This window comes from Clarias gariepinus, chromosome 28 (genome assembly GCF_024256425.1).
Source record: "Clarias gariepinus isolate MV-2021 ecotype Netherlands chromosome 28, CGAR_prim_01v2, whole genome shotgun sequence".
Taxonomy (NCBI): Eukaryota; Metazoa; Chordata; class Actinopteri; order Siluriformes; family Clariidae; genus Clarias; species Clarias gariepinus.
Window position 1 is genome coordinate 8,880,184 of NC_071127.1, and position 24,926 is coordinate 8,905,109.

The 24,926-nt window shown below is 38.7% G+C and overlaps 1 protein-coding gene across 1 annotated transcript in view; it reads left to right on the forward strand.

The window, feature by feature from the left end:
- Nucleotides 1–24,926, forward strand: part of npr1a (natriuretic peptide receptor 1a) — a 103,471-nt gene that overhangs the window by 33,306 nt on the left and 45,239 nt on the right. The window contains exons 4-5 of the mRNA XM_053490098.1: nt 674–787; nt 13,917–14,055. Of these exons, the coding sequence (XP_053346073.1) occupies nt 674–787; nt 13,917–14,055 (253 nt within the window). The remainder of the gene's footprint in view (nt 1–673; nt 788–13,916; nt 14,056–24,926) is intronic.

Genomic DNA, 24,926 nt, shown 5'->3' on the forward strand with positions numbered 1-24,926 from the left:
ACAACCCACCTGGGTATACAGTACCAGCGAACGAGCTGATTGTGCATACTTTGGTTGTGTGTATGTCTGGTAGATGATCAAAACTTGTTTGGAAAGCCGTGAAGAAAGTTCAATTTTTTTGCATTTTTGCAAGATTTAGTGAAGGCATAGCACCATGGGTACCAAGGATGTTATCAAGCATGATAGCAGGAATGAAAGGGAGGTACTTTCAGTTTGGTTTTTAAAGCAGCCGGTGCCAAGAGGAATCATAAATTAAGGTTAAGTGAGGTTTAATGTATATGTTTATGTCATATTTTCTTTATTTACTTGTCTTTTCTAAATGTTTTTATATGTAAAAAATATAATTATAGTGTTGGAAATTGGAAACTCGTAATATTGGTAATATTGGTGATATTGGTGATATTGGTAATATTGCTGAAAGGCTGGAACAGATTATCTGTGTTTACATTATTTCCTATGGGAAAATGCCTTAAGAACTCGCCCTCGGAAAGAATCAAATTTGTACGTATGCCAAGGTTCCACTGTAGTACAAATGCCACACTATATAATAAAAAAATCTAAGTAATAAAGTTATTGTATAGCTATTTTTTAAAATGTGTCTATAATACTTCAAATATGTTTGTCTCTGCAGTTTTATCTTATAACAAATGTTTCGTCTTTTTTTTTTTTTTAGAGTGTAAAGATTTTGACCTACAGAGAGCCCCAGAACTCCGAATACAAAAACTTTGTGTCCAAGTTGAAAACAGATGCCAAGAAAATGTTCAACTTCAGCATTGAAGACTCACTGGTAAGTAGCATGAAACTTAGTAAGGTAAAGTGGTAAGGTAGTGGTAAGGTACAGTACAGTATGTACCATGGGAACACATACCAGGGTACCATAAAAAATGTTATGGTACTGTCTGTATTACATCACACCCATAGTATCTGATATGGTGCTGTACAGTGTGTACAAACATGAAGGCATGGTGAGGTAGTAGTTAGCGCTGTCCAGGGTCCGGGTTCGATTCCCACCTCAGCGTCTATGTGCAGGGATTTTGCATGTTCTCCCCGTGCTTGGAGTGTTTCCTCCGGTTTCCTCCCAGAGTTGGTGCTCCCAAATTGCCCTTGGTGTGTCAATGCGTGTAGGAATGTTGACTGGAGGGCCCAACATGGTCATAAAATGTATATGATTACAGTAAATAATAAAATACAGTGGTCACCACTGGCCCCCACCGTCTCTAGCTGGACTACAGAAGTTCCTAGCTGAGTCGATGGATCGATATACAAACATACCATATTAGATATCTGCTGAACTTCGGTAGCTGAACCATGGTATTCACCACAGTATTGTGGTACACACCATAGGGTACCACCATATGTCCTATGGTGCTGCCATGGTAACGTCTGAAAAACAATATAATACTAATATAGTATATGGTATATTATACATATACATTATACATATTTTAGATATTATGGTATGTATAGTGTAACACAGCACATATCATAGTAAAAGTTCTTATGTGCATGTAGTATGTAGTAAAAAAAAAATCACTTAATCAAGTATCACTGATAATTTAGAGTCATTTTGGTCCAAATGTGTTTACACACATATCAAAAGATATATAGGCCTATGTTAAATAGCTCCACAAAACATCAGTGTGATACATAATTAGCATAATAAGCTAACTAGCTAGCTGTTAATAATCAACATACAGCTGTTTGTGTGAAAAATATGACATTGTAAATCCAAACTGAATACTAAATTGTTTGTGTTTGTGACAAATGAAGTAAGCTTGTGTGCTAGCATTTGACTAGCGCTTAGAGATGACAGAGATGTGCTGTATAAATCTTGGCCTAATCTTGGATTTTTAATTAATTGTAATTTTCCAGCGCTTATGACCCTATGATAGTCTGAAGAGTTTACTAAGAGTTTATGTGGTGTTTATAATCTCCTCATGGTTTCTGTGTTTCTATCAGGTTGTGTTTTTTGTACCAAGCTGTTGATTTATTCTGATTAAGCCGGTGTTTGTGCGCTTGTCCCAGGTTACTTTTACCATTTACAGAAATGTAGGAAGGAACTCTATTTACTGAAGGAAAGTGAGTCAGCTCACCATGAGCCTTCAGCTGGAGCTCGTGCGCAAGTGCTTCCTGAGTAGGGCATCGGTCTAGCGGTCAAAAGTTTGTTTCGGCGATAAATCGTACACTGATAATGCCTCGAACAGCATGTTGCGCCATGTTCTTTTAGGAGAGGCTTTTATAGCGTGTACTTTCTGAAACCATCATTGTTTAAGGAGTGAAGCTTGTGAGGTTGTTTTTTTTTTTTTTTTTTGGCAGGGACACTTTAATGGAGGATTTTAGTGCTTGTCGAGCGCTGAATACAGTGGGTACAGCGAAAGAACAAAAACGCATCTTAATGACTTTACTGCCTCATGCTAGCTTTAAATTAAAGCCAGAATTCAAAGCTTTCATCCTTCTAAAGAGCCAACTAATCATTTACACATGGCAGCGTTGCAGACTTTCACAAGTCAGTTTCATAATCCATCATTTATTTAGCACAAAAATTGGACAGATTACGAGACTATCGCCGACTTAAACTGAGAACCGTATTAATTAAGTATTTGTAGTTTTACATTTAATACAATAAGGACGGTAAATTTGTGAGTTTTATTTTTTTTCACAAACAAAGTGAATCAGATACCGATGAAGTTTAGTCTTAAAGCAGCTCCAGTGTGTTAAAATTCGCTTATACCACTTCAGCGCTGTTATTTCAGCAACGAAAATATCATCAAATATCAACTAATCCCAGTAAAAATATTCAGTTCAGCTTCTCTAATTAATATCTATTGGTGCAGGCTCTTTCTTTACAGGTACTTTATTCGTAGTTCTTTTTTAAAGTAGATTATTAAATCAGGCTCATAAATGTTTAAAACATCGCTTTTACTTAACATTTTGATTTTACTTACGTGCAGGTAAAACTTTAGGCAGATATCTACATAAGTACTGCATCTAAACTCTGTGTAGCACTCGATTTAAGACGCGCCCATAATTGCTCATAGCTTCTCTTATATTCTACATTTTTATTTCATTTATGGTGCAGAATTAACTTCAGCTAGATATTTAAGTACTGCCGATGTTTCATTAAATTCTGTTCAGCCAGTTTTGCGTGATGTTGTGACAAAATCTGTCTGGACAGACATACAGACATAAAGATTTTTTTTTTCTGAGACTGGTTTCAGGTCCTTTAATGTATGAAATGTAAAGATATTATTAAAAGAGCGAGTTTAAGACAGACAAAACCTTTCTTTATTATATACATATGCACGCTATATATTTTTTAAAGATATCAACATTAATGGAATCATTAATGAATTGAATGAAGTGAATCAGTGGAGAGGTCTGGTGAACTCTGCTTGGTGTCCATTTTTTTTTAAAAAACCTAGACAAGCCCTCTACTATAACAAAGTCTCTACTCTGTACTATTCTCCAGGAGAGAATGTCGCATCTCTCCCGCTGTGTCTCCTAAGCACTTTGTGTTAACCTAAAGTCCGTAAACATCGGACCGGCCCCGAGGGGTTTCGGCCACTCGCTTCACTCGACACACCTCCACAGAGTACACAATGGCTCTTTGTTTTGCTGAGATCTGAAGCTATTCAGATGGCAGTGTGGAGAAATGTACTGGCATTACTTTAATCAGGCTCCAGTGTGCTGCCGGCCGTGTGTGTTCCCTCAGCAGAACACTTTAACATGCTAAAATATGCTCGGGGAGGGATTTCTGTACCAGCACTGAAACAGAACAACAGAATGTCTTGGTCTCTATTTCACATCATGATATCACTGGTCAAGAATTCACAGTTTATGATATTATTATTATTATTATTATTATTATTATTATGCTCTTCGGGACAAAATATGGCATGTACTTTTATTGTTTATTGTACTTTATTTTCACTACAAAATTATAAATACTTGATATTTCATAATTTAAATGATTCAAAATGTGTCTCTTGAGTTTCAAGCATTTTTTTTATTACTATATAAAAGGAATGATGAGGACATGGATCTTATACATACATATTTTTCTTAAAAAAATAATGAAACAACAAAATCACCCACGCATTGGTAATCCGTGGAAATATCCATCTGCTAAAAGGAGCGGAGTTTTATATCAGCCCTGGCCAGGAGTCACTAATGGAAACCCCAGTGGAGTGGTTAGCTAACAGTCCCTCAAGCGTACACACCTTCCAATTACTTCTCTCGCCTACTGATGAATTGAATTATCAGACACAACTTTGTACTTACTAAGCATGTTTTTAGAAATGAAAAAGAAATCTGAAAAATATATATAATTGAATTGGGAAATTTATAAAATCATGGTACTAACAGAATCACAATCCAAATTTATTCCATCCATCCATCTAAGAAACTCTGTAGTCCAATTAGGGACCATGGTGGCCAGAGGTGACCACTGTAATTATTCCCATTTTACGACCGTGGTGGGACCTCCAGTCAAAATTCACAAATGCATTCACACACTATGGGTACACTGTTTGGTAACGCCAATTATTCTAATCTGCATGTCTTTGGACTTTGGAAAGGAACCAGAGTACATAGAGGAAACCCACCAAGCAAGGGGAGAACATGCAAACTCCATGCACACAGACCTGAAGTGAGACTCGAACCAAGCGGCACCTAGGTATCATGATTTATTACTGGAATATTATTTATTACATAATTACTATCATAGTTATTTGATCATCATTGCAATTTGGCAAAGCAAAACTTAAGTTGCCATAGAAATGCTAATATTAAAAGGAGTGCCTTAATATACAGTAGTAATGGGAAGTTTGGATCATTTTAGTGACTCGGTTCTTTGCATCTCGTTCATCAAAATGGACTAATCTTTTTTTTTTTTTTTAGTCATTTAGTTCAGTCCCCCAACACGTCTACATACACAAATTTTGTCTATAGTTCCAGTAATGAAAATAATACAATGCAGCTAAGGACATAAACAGAATGAGCAGAAACTGAACTTCTCATATCGTTCTTTTGACTCTATTGCGCCACATAGCGACTCTGGATGTCACGTGACAAAAGAACGAACGACTCGGAGTAGAAGAGTCATTGAGAAAGAATCGCTCAATTCTCTTTCCTGTACATAACCTACGGAGGTTTTGCGATGATTTGCGCATGTGCGCCCAGTAAAAAATGAACAAATCACTCTCCGAGACTACTTGAACTTCTGAGTCACGTTAAAGATTCGTTCAAAAAGAAAGAACGAATCGTTCATGAATGACCCATCACTAATATACAGTATATACAGTAAGTTGGACACAAATAAGGACATGAATCACTGATACTTAATTGGATAGGATCCTGAGTTTATAATCATAATTCATATTTTTATTAATTGCAATCATACATCATTTTAGCGTATATGACGTTTAGCGTATATCACGCTGTTTAAGCAGTTGGCACAAGGAATTATGGGTAATCTACTCTGTCTCTTTCTCACAAAGAAAAAAAACCTAATTTAAATAGAAGAAAGTAACAGACCATGGTGAGGCAGAATGCAGTTAAAACTGAATTGATGACATTTTTGAAAATGTTAGACTTTTCCTGCTCTAGTACCTCGTTATGAAAACTAGCATTCGGGACCCAAGCTTTTATTAGACAGAATTAGTGTATAATCGTAATCCTCTGTAGAATGCCGTTTTCCATAGCCAGCGCCCGCTTAATTCATATTTGACAGACATGCTTTCTTATTAAGAGGATTTGCCGAGTCAGCCGTTCCGCCGTTTGTTTATTATTAATAAGGCAGAATCAAACGCCGGATGTCGAATTAGCCGAGATTGGCTTCCGCGCGAGTGGCAAGCGTGGGAGTCTGGAGCAGCAGCAGCCATTATAGGAAACAAGGGAGTAAGGGCGGGAAAGACTGACTGCTGAGAAAAGAAATGCAGGTAATGAAGTGACAGGAAGTGTTGGTAAGCAAGCGCGAATCCTGCACGAGGAACGCTTCATTAACGCCGCAGTCATTTCAACAAATCGCTGTCAATTAGAGTCAGGAACACAAATTGGAATCGCAATCAGTAGTGAAGAATGAACTAATCAGAGATAACGAGAGAGATTTTTAATAAAGGCGGGAGAAGAAATGCTCACTTGACGTCTTGACACGAGAGTGGAAATGTGATGCGACTATGGAGCGGAGTGGATGTGGTGCATGTGGTGTCAGGTCAGACTTCTCTCACTTGTGTATCTGGATCGTGACATTATCCTCAGGCTCTCTTTCGTTCATGGTTGGTCCGGGTCTGCTCCAGATGCTGTAACATGTCTAATTAGCGCTCTTATTAAAATGTCATCCACGTCACAAACGTCTGGACGCATAGAATCTACTCTAAAGCTTCTAGTCTCACTTCGTCTGGTTTACCCTTGATAGCTATTCCCATGGATTTATGTTTCAAATCTGATATATTCATTTACAAATGCGTTTTTTATCTTTGTATATTAAACACATTTTAAAGCTACACAGAGATAACTTAAGTAAATAAAAAATGCAGTTTTTAAATGCCGATTTTAATTTATTACGGAAAAAAAACAAGCTGTCCAAACCTAAAAAACAAATTGGCACTAAACCTAATATCTTGGCGGCAGAAACTGCAATCAAGCGTTTACGATAACTGGCAATAAGTCTTCCAGATCGTTATGGAGGAATTTTGGCCCGCTCTTCTTTGCGGAATTGTTTCAATTCAGACACGTTGAAAGATTCAACCTGTTTAAGGTCATGCCACAGCATCTCAATCAAATTTAAGTCTGGACTTTGACTGGGCCACTTCAAATAAATACATAAGTTAGTTATTTTTGAACCATTCAGAGGTGTGTTTTGGATTATTGTCTTGGGTTAAAAGTACTTTTTCACATAGAACCAGACAGCTTTTTTCCCCTTAATGAATGAAATCATCATTTAAAAAAAATGCATTTTGTATTTATTCAGGTTATCTTTGTGTAATATAAAAATGTATTTGATGATCTGAATGAGCGGCATGGTGGCGTAGTGGACCGTCCAGGGTCCGGGTTCCTCAGGTTTGTTTGTGTGCATGGGACTTTGCCTGTTTTCCCCCCGTGCTTGGTGGGTTTCCTCCACTTTCAGATTGGGCTAAGTGACTTTCCCAAATTGCCCTCAGTGTGTGAATGGGAATAGAGGGGGCAAATACTTTTTCATGGTACTTTACAGTCCAAACCGTTGACTTTCACCTGTTTAGACTATAAGCTAGATAGTGATTTCAGCATCAACAGCACAATAGTTTAATATCGTGCAACAGTTCAATGCATAATTCCCAACAGTACACAGTAGTTTCACGTTAAAGCTGTAGAATAAATATGTGGTTTTACAGTAATCTCCAGTTTCTTGTGGGACTACAACAGCTTTAAATTAAAATGTCATTTTTGGTTGAATGACAAATCTATTAGGCGTGTCAATGTGTTAATGAATTCCACTTAAGCAAGAGTCCTAGTGATGGACTGTATAGGGTTAGATATTAAGTTTTTAAAAAATGGGAGATAATAGCTTTATGAAAAAAAATAAAAAATGAACTATTAGGTCAAAATAATGGCATAAAATTCAGATCATTATTAGTTAATAAGTTATAATTATGGTTCAAGGGCTTTCCTACACTGACAAGTGAAACGATTCTATGTGCAAAAGGTCTTGAGCCAGCCCTCATTTCTTCATATTTTGCTTTCAAAGTGCCAGAAAGGAATTTGGGAAATAAGCCTGGAATAGTTCCTCAGGCTTACTGAACGACTGTTTTGGCTCTCATTTTTTAGTCCAGTTCCTGTACCTGAGCAGTTACAGAAGAATGTTTTTTTTTTCACACAGTGACCTATGAATCATTCAGGCCTTGAAAAAAAACATCTCACTTAAGGCATGAACCAGTAAGACACAGGTGCAGATGATGACAGATGATCAGGTCGGTGATGCTGAATGCTGAGTGGTTGGAACAGATGAGAGGGGAAATGAGGTCGCAATTTTTAAAATTTATATTTTTCGGCACTTTGCAGCCTGTCACAGATATAAAACATAAAACATTTGTTCCCCATTTATTTAATTTTATATAAATATATATAAATGAGCAATAATAAAACATAAAGACACACAAAACACTTCCATACATTAATTCTAACACTCTGGCGTCAGACGTGTTTGTTCCTTTTGCTGTGAAGGTAATGCGATGACTGAAATGACTATTAAAACACTCTCCAGGCTAATATGTATGCTGATGTGGAAAAGCTCGACAGGGGATAAGCAAAGGTAATCCTAAAAGCAGCTCCGAATGCAGGGTCTCTAGAGCTCAACCCATCAACTTGAAAACCTTGCTATACGATGACAGTCGTCGCACCGTATGTAGCACCAGAGTTATTTCTTCTTTCTCCATTTCCTAAGGTATATTTTTATATTCATGTCAGAGATTCCTCAACTGTTTGCAACCTTTTTGTACCTGCAAGTTTTACAACCTTTCTATTAAACAAATATTCAATAATGAGGTTGATTATTTAAATACAGTATGTGCAGTAATTAAGGTAACCTTTTGTACTGGCAATCATATATGAGTGGTGTTCAAGTCAAAGCAGGACTTTTTTGATTATAGAATAACTGATATAAAGCGTTCTATATAATCTGCCTGCTTGACGTCTAAATGTAGGCCTTCCAGGAACTCCCAATCATGTGGAAATGGCTTGGAGTGAGGTCAGGACTGTAGGCCGAGGTCCTGTACTGTGCAAGTGGTGTTGCTGAATGAGTGTGTGTACAGACAGATGCGTCTCTTCCGAAAGTTGGTGACGAGTTATCTGTCGATTTTACCTCGGCCGGGATCATCATTCACGGATGTACTGCCTAATTTAAAACATCATTTTGCATTATCCAGATGTTTTACTGCGTCTGAGGCTCATCACTGTACCGTGCTTAAAGTCCCCTGTAAATATAAATGTCAATCAGGTTTGCACCTTCACCATTCACGAGGAATTTCATCACAAGTCCCGGATTGACTCGAACACCCTCAACTTGTACTGTGATTAGTCCCTGGTTTTGGAGGAAATCCAGCCAATTTACTGATCAATCAGAGCGGCTGAGCTGAGCCCTTAAAAAGGATTAAGGATTTTTAAAAAGGATTAAGTTTGCTGGAAATGAGATGTATTTCCATCACGAGCATATCTGAACTTGAAGTTCAAAAATCCTTCAGATAGAGATAAAGGTTTAATTGTGTAGAAAATTTTGTTAAACAGTTTACTATTGTTTAATATTGAGTGATTGTTTAAGTTACAGTAGCATTGATGTGAGCTTCAACCAGTCTGGCTGCTCACTTCTGACTCCTCCCATCAATAAGCCATTTCTACCCATTAAAAAAATAAATAAATAAAAATCATTTTTTATATATATATTTTTTTATTTGTTTGTTGATTCGTTTTTCTTCACCATTCAGTGTGAAATGGCTCTGTGTGAAAATCCAAATCAGCAATTTTTCAAATATTCAAATCCGCTACAGGCAACGTCAATGAGATCAAATACAGGTGTTTGATATGATCATTAATTAAATGCTTTGCCTTTTATGTCCATGATATCACTATACTCACTGCGCCGCTGCCTTGAGATGATAGTACATATGAATAGGCGTTACTATTAAAGTGGCCAATGCATATGGGATTCATATAGTTCTGTGAATGTTTCTATATAGGAAGCAAATTTTTTTTTTTTTTTTTTTTTTTTTTACGATGATCTTGAATTGATCTGGATTTAAACCTTGTATCTGTTGCTCCAGTCTCGTTCACCGTCTTCAGTAATCTCAACCATTCATTTGCCTTTTATTCTCTCTCTCTCTCTCTCTCTCTCATTCCCTCCCCCTCTCATTTTCTTTCTGTCACACACACATGTTCAATGTGCATGAGTCCATGCAGCAGATGTCTATAGTTGCCATGGCAACTTCACTTTTTCATCTCCCCATCCGTTTTTTTTCCCTTTTCCTCTATCTATCCTTTCAGTTGCTCTTTTTTGGAAGTGCCTTGTTCTCTTCCCCCTCTCCTCTTTACATTCCACTGCTTGTTCTGTCAAGACATAGAACCGTCAATTCGCTGCTTCCACCTGGAGTCGCGCAGCAGCCGCCGATGCTAAACTTAGTCCCGCGTTCATACTGTATCTCACCCGGAGGAAAACACCAAACACAGATTAGGAGTGGAACAGTGTGATACTGAACAAGATCGTGTATTAAAGGTGACTGTTAAAATAGCAATAGTTGTTAAGAGTGTCACTCCTAATTAATTACACCCCAGTATTATATATGTGGAAGAAAAAAAATGAGCGGTGAACACCAACAGGGACCAGTTCATCCAACAGTTGGAGGAGGAACCACATACGGATTGTGCGGTCGGGTGTGCACATACTTTTGGACGTGTAGCGTATGTGATCCAAGTCTGAGGAATCTGTTATTTAATTCACAAACAAAAAATATCGCTAGCTTTAGGTCACACAATGGACCGCGCTCTTCTGTGGCTCGAGTCTGAGATGTTTATTATTAGCCCTTAGATTATGTGCCGCGTCCACCGTACAGAACCCCGTGTGTGAGCTGTTACTATAGAAACAATAATGTATTAGAGCAGGGAACATGTTAATCCAGCCCTTTCATTTATGGTGCAGTCTGTATTACTCTGATCAATTGACAATTCAATCAGTGGTATCAATTTTTTTTTCTCATGTTTAGTGTTTTAAATCACGAAAAAGTATTTGCCCCATTTTTTTTTTTGTTACACTTAAATAATTCAGATTATCAAAAAACTTTAAATATTACACAAAGATAACCTGAGTGAATACAGAAAGCATTTTTTTTTATTAAAATTATAATTCCATTTATTAAGGGAACAATATGCCTATACCTAAAAATAATCAAGCATTTGTGATAACTGGACAGTAGAAATGGCTTTATAACCCTTTTCAGGGTGTTGCATACTGTATCAATTGCTTATTTTTTTTCTTCTTCTTCTTCTTATTATTATTTGTTCTTGTATTTCCTTAGATCATGTGGCTTTTTGAGATCTTCACTCTGTCAGACGAGCTCTATTTTAAATGATTTCTTGATTCGATTGGTCTGGCAGTAATCAGGACATTCATTCAGGATTCTTTAAATTAAATTAGGTAGGTTTGGACAGCCTTTTCCCTTAGTAAATTAAATTATACGTACAAAAAAATAGTAGGAAAAAAGTAGTTTTCTGACATCTGGGTCATTTTTGTGTAATATTAAAAATTGTTTAATGATCGTTTAAGCTTGACGATTGAGCAAAAAATAAAAAGCATGGAGGTGCAAATACTTATGAGGATGTGTGTGTATGTATTTGTGTGTGTGTGTGTGTGTGTGTAGAGTATAGGCCAAAAGTTTGGACACACGTTCACTCAACTAATGTGTTTTCTTTATTTTCATGACCATTTCCATTGGTAGATTCTCACTGAAGTCATCAGAACCATGAACCATTAACAAAAAAAAGGTGAAATAACTGAAAACATGTTTTATATTCTAGTTTCTTCAAAATAGCCACCCTTTGCTCTGATTACTGCTTTGCACACTCTTGGAATTCTCTCGATGAGCTTTAAGAGCTAGTCACCTGAAATGGTTTCCAACAGTCTTGAAGGAGTTCCCAGAGGTGTTTAGCACTTGTTGGCCCCTTTGCCTTCACTCTGCGGTCCAGCTCACCCCAAACCATCTCGGGTGGGTTCAGGTCCGGTGACGGTGGATACCTTTTTTTGTTAAGTACATAACTCCACATGTGTTCATTCATGGTTTTGATGCCTTCAGTGAGAATCTCCCAATGTAACGGTCATGAAAATAAAGAAAACACATTGACAGATAGATGAGAAGGTGTGTCCAAACTTTTGGCCTGTACTATATATATATTAAAGTACTGCTTATATAGAGATTAAAGTACTGCTTAGTCCTGATTTAACTGGATTTTTTTTTTTTACATTTTACTTGAATTACTTTTTTTATTTTATTTATTTTTTATTTTTTCCTTAGATCGTGTGGCTTTTTAAACTTTATTTAAGAGATTTCTTGATTCGACATGTTTGGCAGTAATCAGTATATTCATGATCCTTATAATTAAATTAGTTAGGTTTGGACAGCTTTTTCCCTTAATAAATGAAATCATCAGTAAAAAACTACATTCTGTATTTTTTTCTTGTATAATATTAAAAATTGTTTGATTGTTTGATGAAGCTTGAAAATTAATAAAAAAAAAATAATAATAATAATCAGGAAGGGGCAAATACTTATGTTTATGTGTGTATACACACACAGCACAAAATACTGCTTAGTCCCGGTTTGACCTGAATGACCCTCATATGTATAAACGTTCAAGTCAATCCGGGACTATTTGTTCCCTTAATTTTATCAGCGTTCAGATTTACACACTTCTTCAGGAAAAAAAAGGTGCGTGTGTGTGTGTGTGTGTGTGTGTGTGTGTGTGTGTGTGTGTGTGCCTGTGCATCTGTCTGTGCTTGTGTGAGCTGGAAAATGAATAAAAGATTCTGTGCTCTGGAACCCCTGCACCCTCCTGCTCGCGCCCTCCTGCTGGAACCCATGTGTGGATGTTCAGCTCATTCTAGTTGTTGCTTAGATAAATAAACAACAAATGTCTGATGAGTGCCTGGCACCTTTTAGCAACTAGGAATTAAACCGAGGAGATTCGGACCTTCCCGGAGTTTTCGGCTGCTGGAACAATCAGTGGGCAGGTGTTTTATTTTCCCCCAGCTTGAGTAGGTCGCTGTTGAGTTTGGCGTTCCCAGGCCACTTGGAGTTGAGTAATAGCTCTGTGCGTTGTGTGTTTTCCTTCAGGGCCCTGTCATCTCTTTCATATTTTTCTCATTCATCAGTAGCGATTAAGAATGGAAACAAATGTGTTGACACGGGGGAACGAGAGCGCTGGAGCGTTTATGTAATCACCCAATCAGCCAAGGGGAAGAGATGATCAAAAGCGATTGTGGCAGGAGACAATCCGAGAGTGGTGAGAAAAGAGTATAAATAGCGAACTGTATACTTCACCTAGTACCTAATAATATTAGGTATTTATACAGTGTGTACAGGCTGGACATGTTTGGTGGACAAATACGTTCTGAGACGCGTGAACTATTAACATGGCAGGCTCTCTAGAAATAGTCAAAGTTTGATGTTTCAGATTGTAAATCTTTTATCTTGTACCACTCCACGTATATGGTGCTTTTACACATACGTGACATTTGACCCACATTAAAATGGAAACTCTAGGTTTATTTGTGTAACCGTGATGGGACCTCCGGCATTCACATTCAGACAGTTTGGAAATTGCTAGTTAGCATGCCTTTGGACTGTGGGAGGAAACTGGAAAAAAATCCACCAAGTATGACGAGAACATGTCCATACAGACCCGAAGCAGGAATCGAACCCACAACCTGGAGGTGCAAGGCGACAGTGCTGACCACTGAGCCACCATGCTGTCATTTAATGCTAGCACTGAATTCTCATTCAAGTCACATGACCACGTATCAGATATGTATCCTAGGATCTGGGATGCACAGAACATCAGGTTTGTGTCATAGTGGATAAAAAAATAAAATACAAAAATCTGATTTGAGCCCCTTTAGGCTGGTAATGTGAGTGTAGCCTTAGCCTAGCGTATCTGAGAGCATCATCATTGTTGCATGTAATCCAACTCAGAAATGGCAAAATGACTTACCAACACATTATATACAATATATATATTGATAATGTACACACTCACACACACTCTCACACAGACACGTCCACAGTCAGGTTGAAGCTATTGACTATCCTTGCACTTTCTCTCTCTCTCTCAGACAAACACACACACGCACACACACAGACATTGACACTCTCTTTTTTCTTTTTTCTTTTTTTTCTCAGATGAACCTGATAGCCGGAGGTTTCCATGACGGCGTGCTGCTCTACGCTCAAGCCCTGAACGAAACGATGGACCAGCAGTCAGGACAGAAACCTCCTGGGAACATGGTCACCAAGATGATGTGGGACCGCACTTTTCATGGTCAGTCCCTGAATCTGCGTAGAAAATAAATAAATGTCTATTTATGTCTAACCAATGCATGTCAGGTCTAAAATGGCAAAAAAAAAAATTGTTGAAGATTACAGTAGGAAAGCATCATTTCGGCTTTTTCTGTTTCTTAACCGTTGGGTTTCCCGAGAGCCTGTACCCAGGTGTAGCTTTACATTCCTTGCGTAGAGTGTACTGTATGGGTCTTCATTCGTTATAACCCAAGGGTTTGATGTATTCTGCATTTTTGACTTGCTTTTCTGATCACCACTGATGTAAAGAGTGGTTACTGCAGCTTTTCCGTTTCTCTCTGATCTCTCTGGAAAACAAGGCCTGGATGATTTCATCCTTATGAAAAAAAAGATGAGAAGTGTTGTTTGTGAAAATCCCAGAAGATCAGCCAACCACTCAAAGCAGCACATCTGGCACCGACAACAACACCATGTTTAAACTCACTAAGAGTTTTTTCTTCCCCTCATTCTGGTGTGAACATTAACCGAAGCTCTCACCCTGCATCTGCATGACTTTACGCATTGCGAAGTGAAAGAAGAGATATTTTACAGTCCGCTCCGGTAATGCTAACACATCTGCATTTCCACAGCAGGTGCTCATAAATATCATGAGAAGATTGATAATGTCAGCCTGCCAGTGAGTTTCCCAAGCATTTGCAGACTCGCTGTAGTTAAACCCCCTTTTCCCCTTTCATATTCCCAGTTTCTATGCTCCTGGCCATTTTTTGTTACAGCACCGTATTGTATATTGTAGATTCTCCAAAATATTAACACCAGTGTATAAAAGCTTGATATATGGTACCTACTGACCCTGGGCTCACATGGGATATGATTGATTTCACCGACATGGTGCATCATCATCATCATCATCATCATCATGTCTTCAGAAATATTAGCCTTACTTACAATCAGAACTGTTTCTATATCAATCATTTACTTTGATGTATTATCGTCATTCCTTCTTAGAGACGGTACACTTGGGCCGAGTCTCATAACCATGAGCATTACATGGTCGAACAAGCATGATATTGCTGTTTTTATATTAAACCCCGTTCCATTTGGTTTATTTGACCAAACACGCATACATAATTATACAGTACAGTGGTTAGTTCCAACCGAGCGATCTGATTGGATGAGAGACATTCCACGAGTGGTGATAATAGTCGGTAACACAGCTAAGATGTTTAACTACCACGTCCCAGGTGTTCTATGATCGTTATTTACACTATTCTAACTGTCGATCACAGCATGGGTGAAAATAGGTCTCTACTTGCCTGCCAAAAACACCAGGCATGGAGGCACTTTCATCATCTGTTTTCGCTTTCCATTTGGAATTCAACCCTGGAAGCCGTCAGTTAACGTACTTAATATTCTAAAGTGGTATAAGTGGAAATATAAAGAGAAACTTACAATTTCCGTCATCTCCATGGGTTACTTTCCTGAGACTTTGGCGGCATAGTATAGATAGAAATTTAAAACCCCTGTTCACTCCTGTTAATGACACTAACTCTGTCGCCAGCTCCGCCAGTTGCGGTTAGTTAGTTTTTTCAGGCGCAGAAGGATATCGGTAAAGTGCTCACCCTATCATCCGGAGATCGCTGGTTCGGTTCCCAGGTGATGCTGTAACCTCTGGCAGCCGGAGGTCTAGAGAGAGCTGATTGGCCGAGCTCTCTCTCGGGATGAGAGGTACTCCCACATTAATCACGACTTTACAGCCAATCAGGGGCGTCTGTGAGCTCACGCAAGCGCAAGAAGCGAATAGCGCTGTCCTCCGAGTGTGTTACGCCGACGCCACCCCGACAGTGCGTGAGCGAGCAGTTCGAAAAGATGCGGTCGGCTGGCGTCACCTGATTCGGAGGAAACACGTGATAGTCTTCGGCCCTCTCGGCTGAGCGGTAGTAGTAGCCTTAATGTGGAGCCCCCTAGTGACGGGGAGGAATTGGACACGACTAAATTAAGAATAAATTCAGGAAAAATAATTCGGGGGGAAAAAAAAGCAATATGACACTCAAGGTTGTGGTACTGCATATTGCTGGATATAGCACGGCTGTGAGATCTTCAGTACTCGAGTTGCCGCCATAAATATAAAACCAAAACTCATAAATATAATATGTCCTAACCAGCTTGTTTACTGGGGAAATTTCTTATTTCAACACCATTAGGGCCGAAAATCACTAGGTACCTCCCGATAAGATATTATCACGATACCTAGGCGCAGATTTAATTTGTGTTCCAATTTGATATTTTTTGTTTGTTAGTTTTTTCCAGATTTTGTTACAATTCTAAACAAACCTGGCAAATAATTTGTGAATGATGTATGAATAGTTTACAGCTCGCACACCTGCAGGTTTATAGAGAGCTGCCATATTTTACCACCTTAAACATATATAAATTCTACATTTATGTATATAAAAAAAATCGGTTGTGGTGATTTATGAAGGAATCGCAATACATACCTGAATCGATTTTTGCTAACCACTAAGCCACCTTACTATCAAATTTAAATAAAAATCACAAATCAAAATCCTTATGATGTGTTTGGGTGAAAAGTGCTCCTGAGGCTGTAGAAGGTGTAATTACTTTATCCATCCAAGTATTATCTTTACAGCTTATCTTGTGTAGTTTGTGGGGGGCCTTGAGCTTGTCCTAGGGAACTAAGAGCACAAGCTGGGGTACAACTCAAGCAAACTCCGTGCACATAGACCGGGGAGAGGATTTGGACCTCCAACCCTGGAGCACTAAGCTGCTGGAACGACTTCATATTCAAAAGTCAATTAGTTAACAATTTGCAAGCTCGTTTCTGTGCTACTTAAAAATGATTGTGATGGGATTTAAATTATTTCATGATTATTAACTTTTCTCAGTTAAATCAGAGCCAATCAAATCAAATCAAATGAAATTAGCTTGTAACCCTCGTGCCATGTTTGTCTCAGAGTCCCATGGACTGGCTTATTAAAACATGCATTAAAAAGTTTTTAGAATTGCCTATTGTTTTATTACACATTTTTTTTCCGAAACCTCATTACTAGTCATTCAAGATTTACACCTCCCTTCGGGATCGTCTATAAACCTCATTTACCTTAAATGATGTTTATTCTTTGTGTAGTGTGTTTTATTTGCATCACTATGATTTAGAACCCAACGGAGAGAACATGATGAAGAATGACAGATTATGAGAGCGCACAGGGAAGGAACGCAGCGAGAGACTACAAAACCATGTTTTTTCCTCACCGCATGCTGTAACACCGCGTCCTCCCTCCAGCTGCATGTGCAAACACATCTGCATGCCACATGCTGACATGACCAACGCTGCCACTCACTCAGCATTTTCCATAGAGAAAAAAGTAGGACATGAACAGGAGAGTTACAATGATGCTTGGTTGCTCAGCTTGTGTGTGTTTGTTAACGATCTGGACCAGCTAATCACTAGTGACAGTTGTACTAGAACATTGTATGGGAACAATGGTACATTTGTTTCAGTGTAGAGTAAAGCTTTTGTATAAAATTCCGCTAATGCTAATTTACGACAGCCGTGGCCAAATGTTTTGAGAATGACACAACTATTCATTTTTTTACAAAGTCTGCTGTTTTAGTGCTTTTGGATCTTTTTGTCAGATGTTACTAAAGTATAATCACAAGCATTGCATAGGTGTCAAAGGCTTTTATTGACAATTCCACTAAGTTTATGCAAAGAGTCAATATTTTCAACGTTGACACTTCTTTTTCAAGATCTCTGCAATTCACTCTGGCGTGCTGTCAATCAAGTTCTGGGCTACAGAATTGATGGCAGCCCATTCTTGCGTAATCAATGCTTGGAGAACTTGTCAGAATTTGTTGATGTTTTTGTACCATTCTTTATTCATGGCTATGTTCTTAGTCAAAATTGTGAGTGAGCCCACTTTCTTGGCTGGGATGCATTCCCACACATGAATCATGATGCCAACAGTAAAGCATCCTAAAACCATTCAGGTGTGGGGTCGCTTCTCAGCCAAGAAAGTGGGCTCACTCACAATTTTGACTAAGAACATAGCCATGATTAAAGAATGGTATAAAAACATCCTCAGAGAGTAACTTCTCTCAACCATCCACAAACAGTTTGGTGACGACTAATGCCTTTTCCAGCATGATGGAGCTCCTCGCCATGAGGCCAAAGTGACAACTAAGCATCCCTGGAAACAAAACATGGTCCATGGCCAAGAGACTTCCCAGATCTTAATCTCATTGTATTTTCAGGTGGGTCAACAAACACAACCCCACACATTCTGACAAACTCCAAGCATTGATTATGCAAGAATGGGCTGCCATCAGTCAGGATGATGATTGACAGAAGTTGATTGACAGCACGCCAGGGCGAATTGCAGAGGTCTTGAAAAAGGAGGGTCAATGCCGCAAATATTAAATCTTTACATCTTGGCACTTACTGTATGAGATGAAATGCTTGTACGTATACAGTAGACTTTGTGAAAATTCTTTTTTGTGTCATTCTCAAAACATGTCCATGGATAAACTTCTTATATGGAATATAAACTCACTGTTTTAAGTTGTGTTCACTAACATTGCGAATACTTTAGGTCTCTGCTGGGTCCATCCTTGCCCTTGAACATTAAAGCCAGTGCGTGCAGTAAATCTACCTTGAAGGTGCTCCCTGCCTGACCTAGAGTATAAATATACTGTGGTTCTCACAGTGCAGTCCAGAGGTCCCAGGAGCAGAGCCAGGGTTTTCAATGATTTGTGGAAGTTATTTTATAGTTAAAGGTGTCTTTGTGGAGAAAATGAAGGAGAACATTAGCGTCTGTGGTTTTCCCGAGACTAGTGTCTAGCACCCTAGAACCTGATCTCACATTTAAGGCATGGCCGATGAAGATTTATTACAGAAAATTTCCCATCAATATTCAGACCGCAGACGAAAACTGCGAAATGAAGGGCTTCTCAGACAGTTGCGTGGGACAGAGTTTCTAGAGAACAGAGACACGATTCAGTTTCTGACCTTAAGTTAAAGCTTCTTGTCTGAAAGCACTTTGAGCAAAAGCCACTTAAAAAAACAAACAAAAAAAAAAACAGCATTGCTCAAGGACTGAATTAAATCGACTGCTCTTGCTTGAAGACGAGCGCCCAGTCAGCTTATCCGACCAATCATGTGCATGCTGTCGTTATTAGAAGGTATGAAATGAACCAAAATGTTGGTGAAATGTAATTAATTCGTCAACTCGAAATAGAGATAACTGCAGTACATTAGCCTAAATTCTGTGCACATGTTACAGTTTCATGACCTTAAATTAGTAACTCATTAGTACAGTTAGACGTGTGCACATGTACGTGTCAGCACATTATATAAAAGAAGAACATTTTGGCGAGCTTGAGTAGGCATGGCATTGCGTGGGATTTGTGATTTTTAATGCATCCATCCCACCATCCATTCATCTGTCCAACCAAACATCCAGCTATACATACATACTGTAAATATATACAAACATGCAAAAGTTTGGGCACAATTTATTTTTTACATTCTAGAACAATACTAGATTTTTTCAGTTTTGGGATAGTGGTGGATCAAATGGTTAAGGCTCTGGGTTAATGATTGGAAGTCTCGGGTTCAAGTCCCTGCACCACCAAGTTGCCATTGTTGAGCCCTTGGCCAAGACCCTTAAACCTATCTGCTCCAGGGACACTGTATCCTTGATGATCCTGCACTCTGACCTCAGCTTCCTAACTGGGTTATGTGAAAAAAAAAAAGTTTTATTGTCAATATTGTTATGTTATTGTCAAGTACATTTGTAAAAACCCATCAAGCACCAGGATGAAACTGTCTCTCATGAAGACCTTCCTTGGAAAGCAAGACCAAAATGTACCTCTAAAGCTCATTTAGAGTCACCAGCCTCCGAAATCACCAATTAACAAACAGCACCTCAGATTAGAGCCGTTATAAAGGCTTTACAGAGCATAAATGCATTTAAATTTACGGCATTTGGCAGATGACTGTATCCAAAGCGACTTACATTTTTATTTCATTCTACATTTGAAAATTTTGGGCCTAGCTCAAGGGAGGGCTAAGGGCCTAGCTCGAACAGTGGCAGTGCTAGGGATTGAACATGGGACCTCTGATCAGCGGTCCAATACCTTATGCCACATCTCAAAAAAATCAGGAAAGTCTATGGAGTTAGAAAGTGTGTCCAAAAGTTTTGACTGGTGGTGCACATACATACATACATATATACATACATTCATACATCTATCCAACTAGCCAGCTAGCTATCCAACCACCTACAGTATCCATCCATCCAACCAACCATCCATAGATACATACTGTACATACTTAAATCCATCCAGGAACCTCTGCAGTCCAGTTAGGGACCGTGGAGGCCAATGGTGACCATTGTATTTATTCCCATTTTACAAATATGGTGGACCTCTGTAGTCGGACACACTATGGGCAATTTGGTAACACCAATTAGCCTAATCTGCATGTCCTTGGGCTGTTGGAAGAAACCCACCAAGCATGGGGAGAACATGCAAACTCCATGCACACAGACTCCGAGACATCTATTAAGTTAAAGTTAATATGTCAAAGTCTACGGGTAACTTTATTCTTTTTAGCATAAAAAAACAAATGAAATTCATTATATGCTGAATCTTGAGTGTGAATTAAGTTGTAATTGTAAATCTTGTAAATCAACTTGATCAGGGCATCCAAGGATTTGTGTCCTTGTGTGACTTGCACTTGTGTCCTCCTGGTTGTTCTTTGGGCATTACAGCTTTGCAGCCTGTTTGTGGAATTGCTATTGGGAATGTTTTAAAGATTGACTCAGAGTTTCTCAGGGGCTTCTGGGCTCTGCTCCATAGTCACACACTGAATTTACTGTGCAGATTTCCTTTTACACTAATTGATTCTGAGAGCCACGCCACAAAGCTGACCACCATCTTTTAGCTTCCCTTGCAAAAAATAGCTGTTCCGGTCAACAAAGTCCTTCAAAAGTTGACCCTGAGATGAAAACGCTTTCATCTACGAGAGATAGAAACCGTGGAAGGATCCGGGTTGTGGAATTTCCTTTCCTTTTCTCTTTTTTTTCTTCTTCTTTGCTTTTTGCAGCACTTACTTTTCTAGGTCCGCCACTCATGGGCATTCCAGCAAGCTCTTAGCTGCATGGGCAATACTGGAAGCGCTCAGCGATCCTTGCAATCCTTTGACAAGGTATAACCGAGGCAACCAGTGAGAATTGAAAAAGACATCAGTATAAGAGTTCGCTCTATACTGTATATGCGAATTGTTAGAAACGAGCAGGAAAGATTCTCACACATCTGCACAACAGCTGCTTACTCATCTAATGTTTCCCGACTTACTGACCACATCATGGTTTAAACACATAAATCACATCCATATTTTTTTCTTTTTAAAGATGTTGAATTTCCCATTATGCATTTTAAAAGAACTCAAGTCTCCGTCTCTGGAGCCGAGCGGCTTGTCGTCAGGCCTTGATGTCTGTGGAATGCTCCATTTTCTCAGGGTCATTATTCTGTTAAGACAGATGGCAGCCCAGTGCTGAAACACGACTGCGTTCTGATGATGATGATGATGCACTTGTGCGGATTCCATCTCATGAAATCTGCCAATAAGGGTGGAATATATATATATATATATATATATATATATATATATATATATATATATATATATATATATATTAGGCCGAGGTCGACAAATTTGACGAATTATCAAAGTTAGACCTGTACGATTTGGGCGATGAAAGTTATCTCCGTGTGACTGTGTAATTTGGCTGGCACTCTGATGACTTCAACTGATTTCTTCACCGCCGAATGTTCAACAGTAATGGCAACACTGGGTTACTAACGACTGACGTGTGTAAAACAAAAAGCGAAAATGTGCAATTTGATTTGCTAATGGGGTCTCCTGAGAATTGCGTCAATCAAATGAGCAGGAGAAAGTCATGTCCAAAGTTGTAATGAATATGCAGTTTTGTGACATTTCCACTAAGCGGTGCGAATTTATTCCGGTGTATTTTTACAAAACCTGAAAGTCACAGGGGGAATTAAAACTGCATGTACTGATAAATACAGCATGCACTATATAGTACGCGTGAAGGGCAGGTATCCGATAACCCTAACCCTAACCGTAGGTCTGATCCTATTATTTAAAAACTAGACAGTGTAAACTGTTAACCGTTATTGCTATTTCGACATTCACATATGTTTTAAACAGAAACCACTTATTATAGTGAGACTCATAAAAAAGGGGGCATAAACATAGGGCGCATAAGGATTGGACTTTGGAGCAAGGGAAAAAGGTAGGAAGGGAGACGCATAAAGCGATCAAATTGTGAGAGTGGTCCTGGGAGCACGAGGAGTTGTTTTCACACATGAACTGGGAACCTGACCTAAAGACTTTTCAGAGTGGTTCAACTCTCCCATCATCCCCAAGATCTTAACACCCCAAAAAATAGTTAAAGCAAGGCCCCAGCATATGCGCTCTGTATATATCAATGCTACCAAATAGTACTGCATGTGAAGTCTTATGTCTATTATTCTTATTGTTACCAATGTACAGTCCAAGCTAAGTAGTACGCCTATCTTTTTGTAATAAAACACCTGCAAGCTTTTACTAACCACATGTCCTTTATCATCTTGCACAATAACATTACCTCTCCCTTTTTTGTTTTTGGATCTTAGTCAAATAACTTTTGCAAAATCCATGTAACATGTGTGAACCATTTGGATGGAAATGTCAGAAATGTACCTATGATCCAAGACAGATGCTTATCTCCAATGGTAGGTCTGCACAAGTGACCTGGACGCTGTGAGGTCAAATTCCTGAAGTATTCAAGAGCCACTGTCTAACCCTGGAGGAAGGACCGTAACCCCTGACTGTTAAAGCTCTATTTCGGGATCCTGAGGTTATCTAAACACTTGCACTTTTTGACGCCGTGACCATTTGTATAAACAGTCAAGGAGGATTAAATTATTTGAAGATGGCGATTCAAGTGAACTCGGAGGGAAATCTACTCCTGAAAGCTAGACTCATAAAAAACAGTCGTTTCAACTTGACACAGAACGAGGAGACGAAGACGCTCAGTTCAGACATTACATAATCACCTACACTACCAGTCCAAAGTTTGGACGCACTTTCGTACTTCATGGTTTTAATTTCTGTCTACACTGGAAAACCATCCTAAAGGTGTGAAAATATGCAATAATCTTCTTTAAACAATTGACATTGAGATGTGTCTGCAACTCGGAGGTGCAGGTTGTTGATTGGTACTTTTTGAGGCTGGTAAGAAAATGAACTTCTCCTCTGCAGTGGAGGTAGGTCTTGGTCCTGCTTTCCTGGGATTGTCTCCATGAGAGACAGCTTTATCATGGTGCAGTTGGTGTGTCCAAACTTTTAACTTGTACTGTTACTGAAAAGTTAAAGATTCCTAAAACGAATACACATTGTTTACATGACAGGCTTTTGCAAAAATTAAAAGAGCTCTTTTTTATGATGCCCCTTCTCGAATCGGTGGTAAGTGCGGTGACTCGAGTCACTTGGGATAAAATCGTTTGCACAACAAATCAATGTAAATGACTCCGAGCTCTTTTTATTTTCCCCTCCACGTCTCTTTCTGCTCGATTTATATTGCGTGCCTTGTTATCTTTAGCCGTCTCGATCCGCCCGCTCGCTCGCACCGCAGATCCATTTTCGGGTATATTTAACCAGAGAATAATCCAATACTGCCGTCCGATATCGTCCTGGTTCCCCCTCAGCTGGGACCAGACAGGCAGTAATAACCGCACCAGGACAGGAGAGTAATGGTGTGTAGGGTGTAGGGTGCAGTCCCCCGAGGTGTTTTAATGATCTGTAAGTGCTTCAGAAACTGCCGTTTGTGTGTGGATATAAAGTGGAGGAGGAAAAATGTATTTGGTTTGTGTGTGTCAGTAGGATCGACAGACTTGTTCTGAAAATGGCAACCTATTTCATGACCATGAACAGGAAAGAATATAAATGTCAGCAGAGTCTAGACATTTTTTTGAATGCGAGATTTTGGGTGCTGTAGTTACTTTGACTGTATAACAAGGCTGATCATATACAGTATGTAGATCACAATTAATAATAATTCCAGAAATCGTTTATTAGCATTTTTATATCATTTATTTAAAAAAATATAAATAATGCTGCATGATTTAGAAAAAAATGTCAAACTGTGTGAGCTGGCATTACAGGTTTTTATGTACAGTAGCACGACTGGCTTTTAGATGAACTTGGCGTAGATTTGATGGCAGTTATCTTAAATGCTTAAGTGGAGTCGTTTTACCCATCCATAATAATTCCTCAATATGTGAAACTACAGTATATACTGTATATACAGTACTACAATATAAGCACAGTTTGAAAATGTGAATCAAGTATGTCTAAATATAAAAACGCTCATTAACTTATTTACTTATCATATACAGTATGGCACAGTGGTGTAGGGGTTAGCAATACCACTTTGAACCTCCAGGGTTGCTGGTTTGAATTTCAAACTCTCGTTCATGTGCAAACAATGAACTTTGCATTGTTCTTCCTTTGCATTATACTGTAACAGTGTTGGTAACTAAAGTAACAACAGTTAGTTCCGATCAAGCAATCTGATTGGATGCGAGTGCTGATAATAGAAGATAACAGCACTGGAGAACCTAACTATATATATACAGTATCACTTCATATCACAGGTTATAATTACGGTAAATTGCACAAATCTGGGTGGAAATGGATTTGTACAATGACACTAACCGTCAGTCACCAGCTCCGCCAGTCGCAGATGGATATGTGTTGGTCGATCAAATTAACTAGTTGAATAAGGAAACGAATTCTAATTTCTG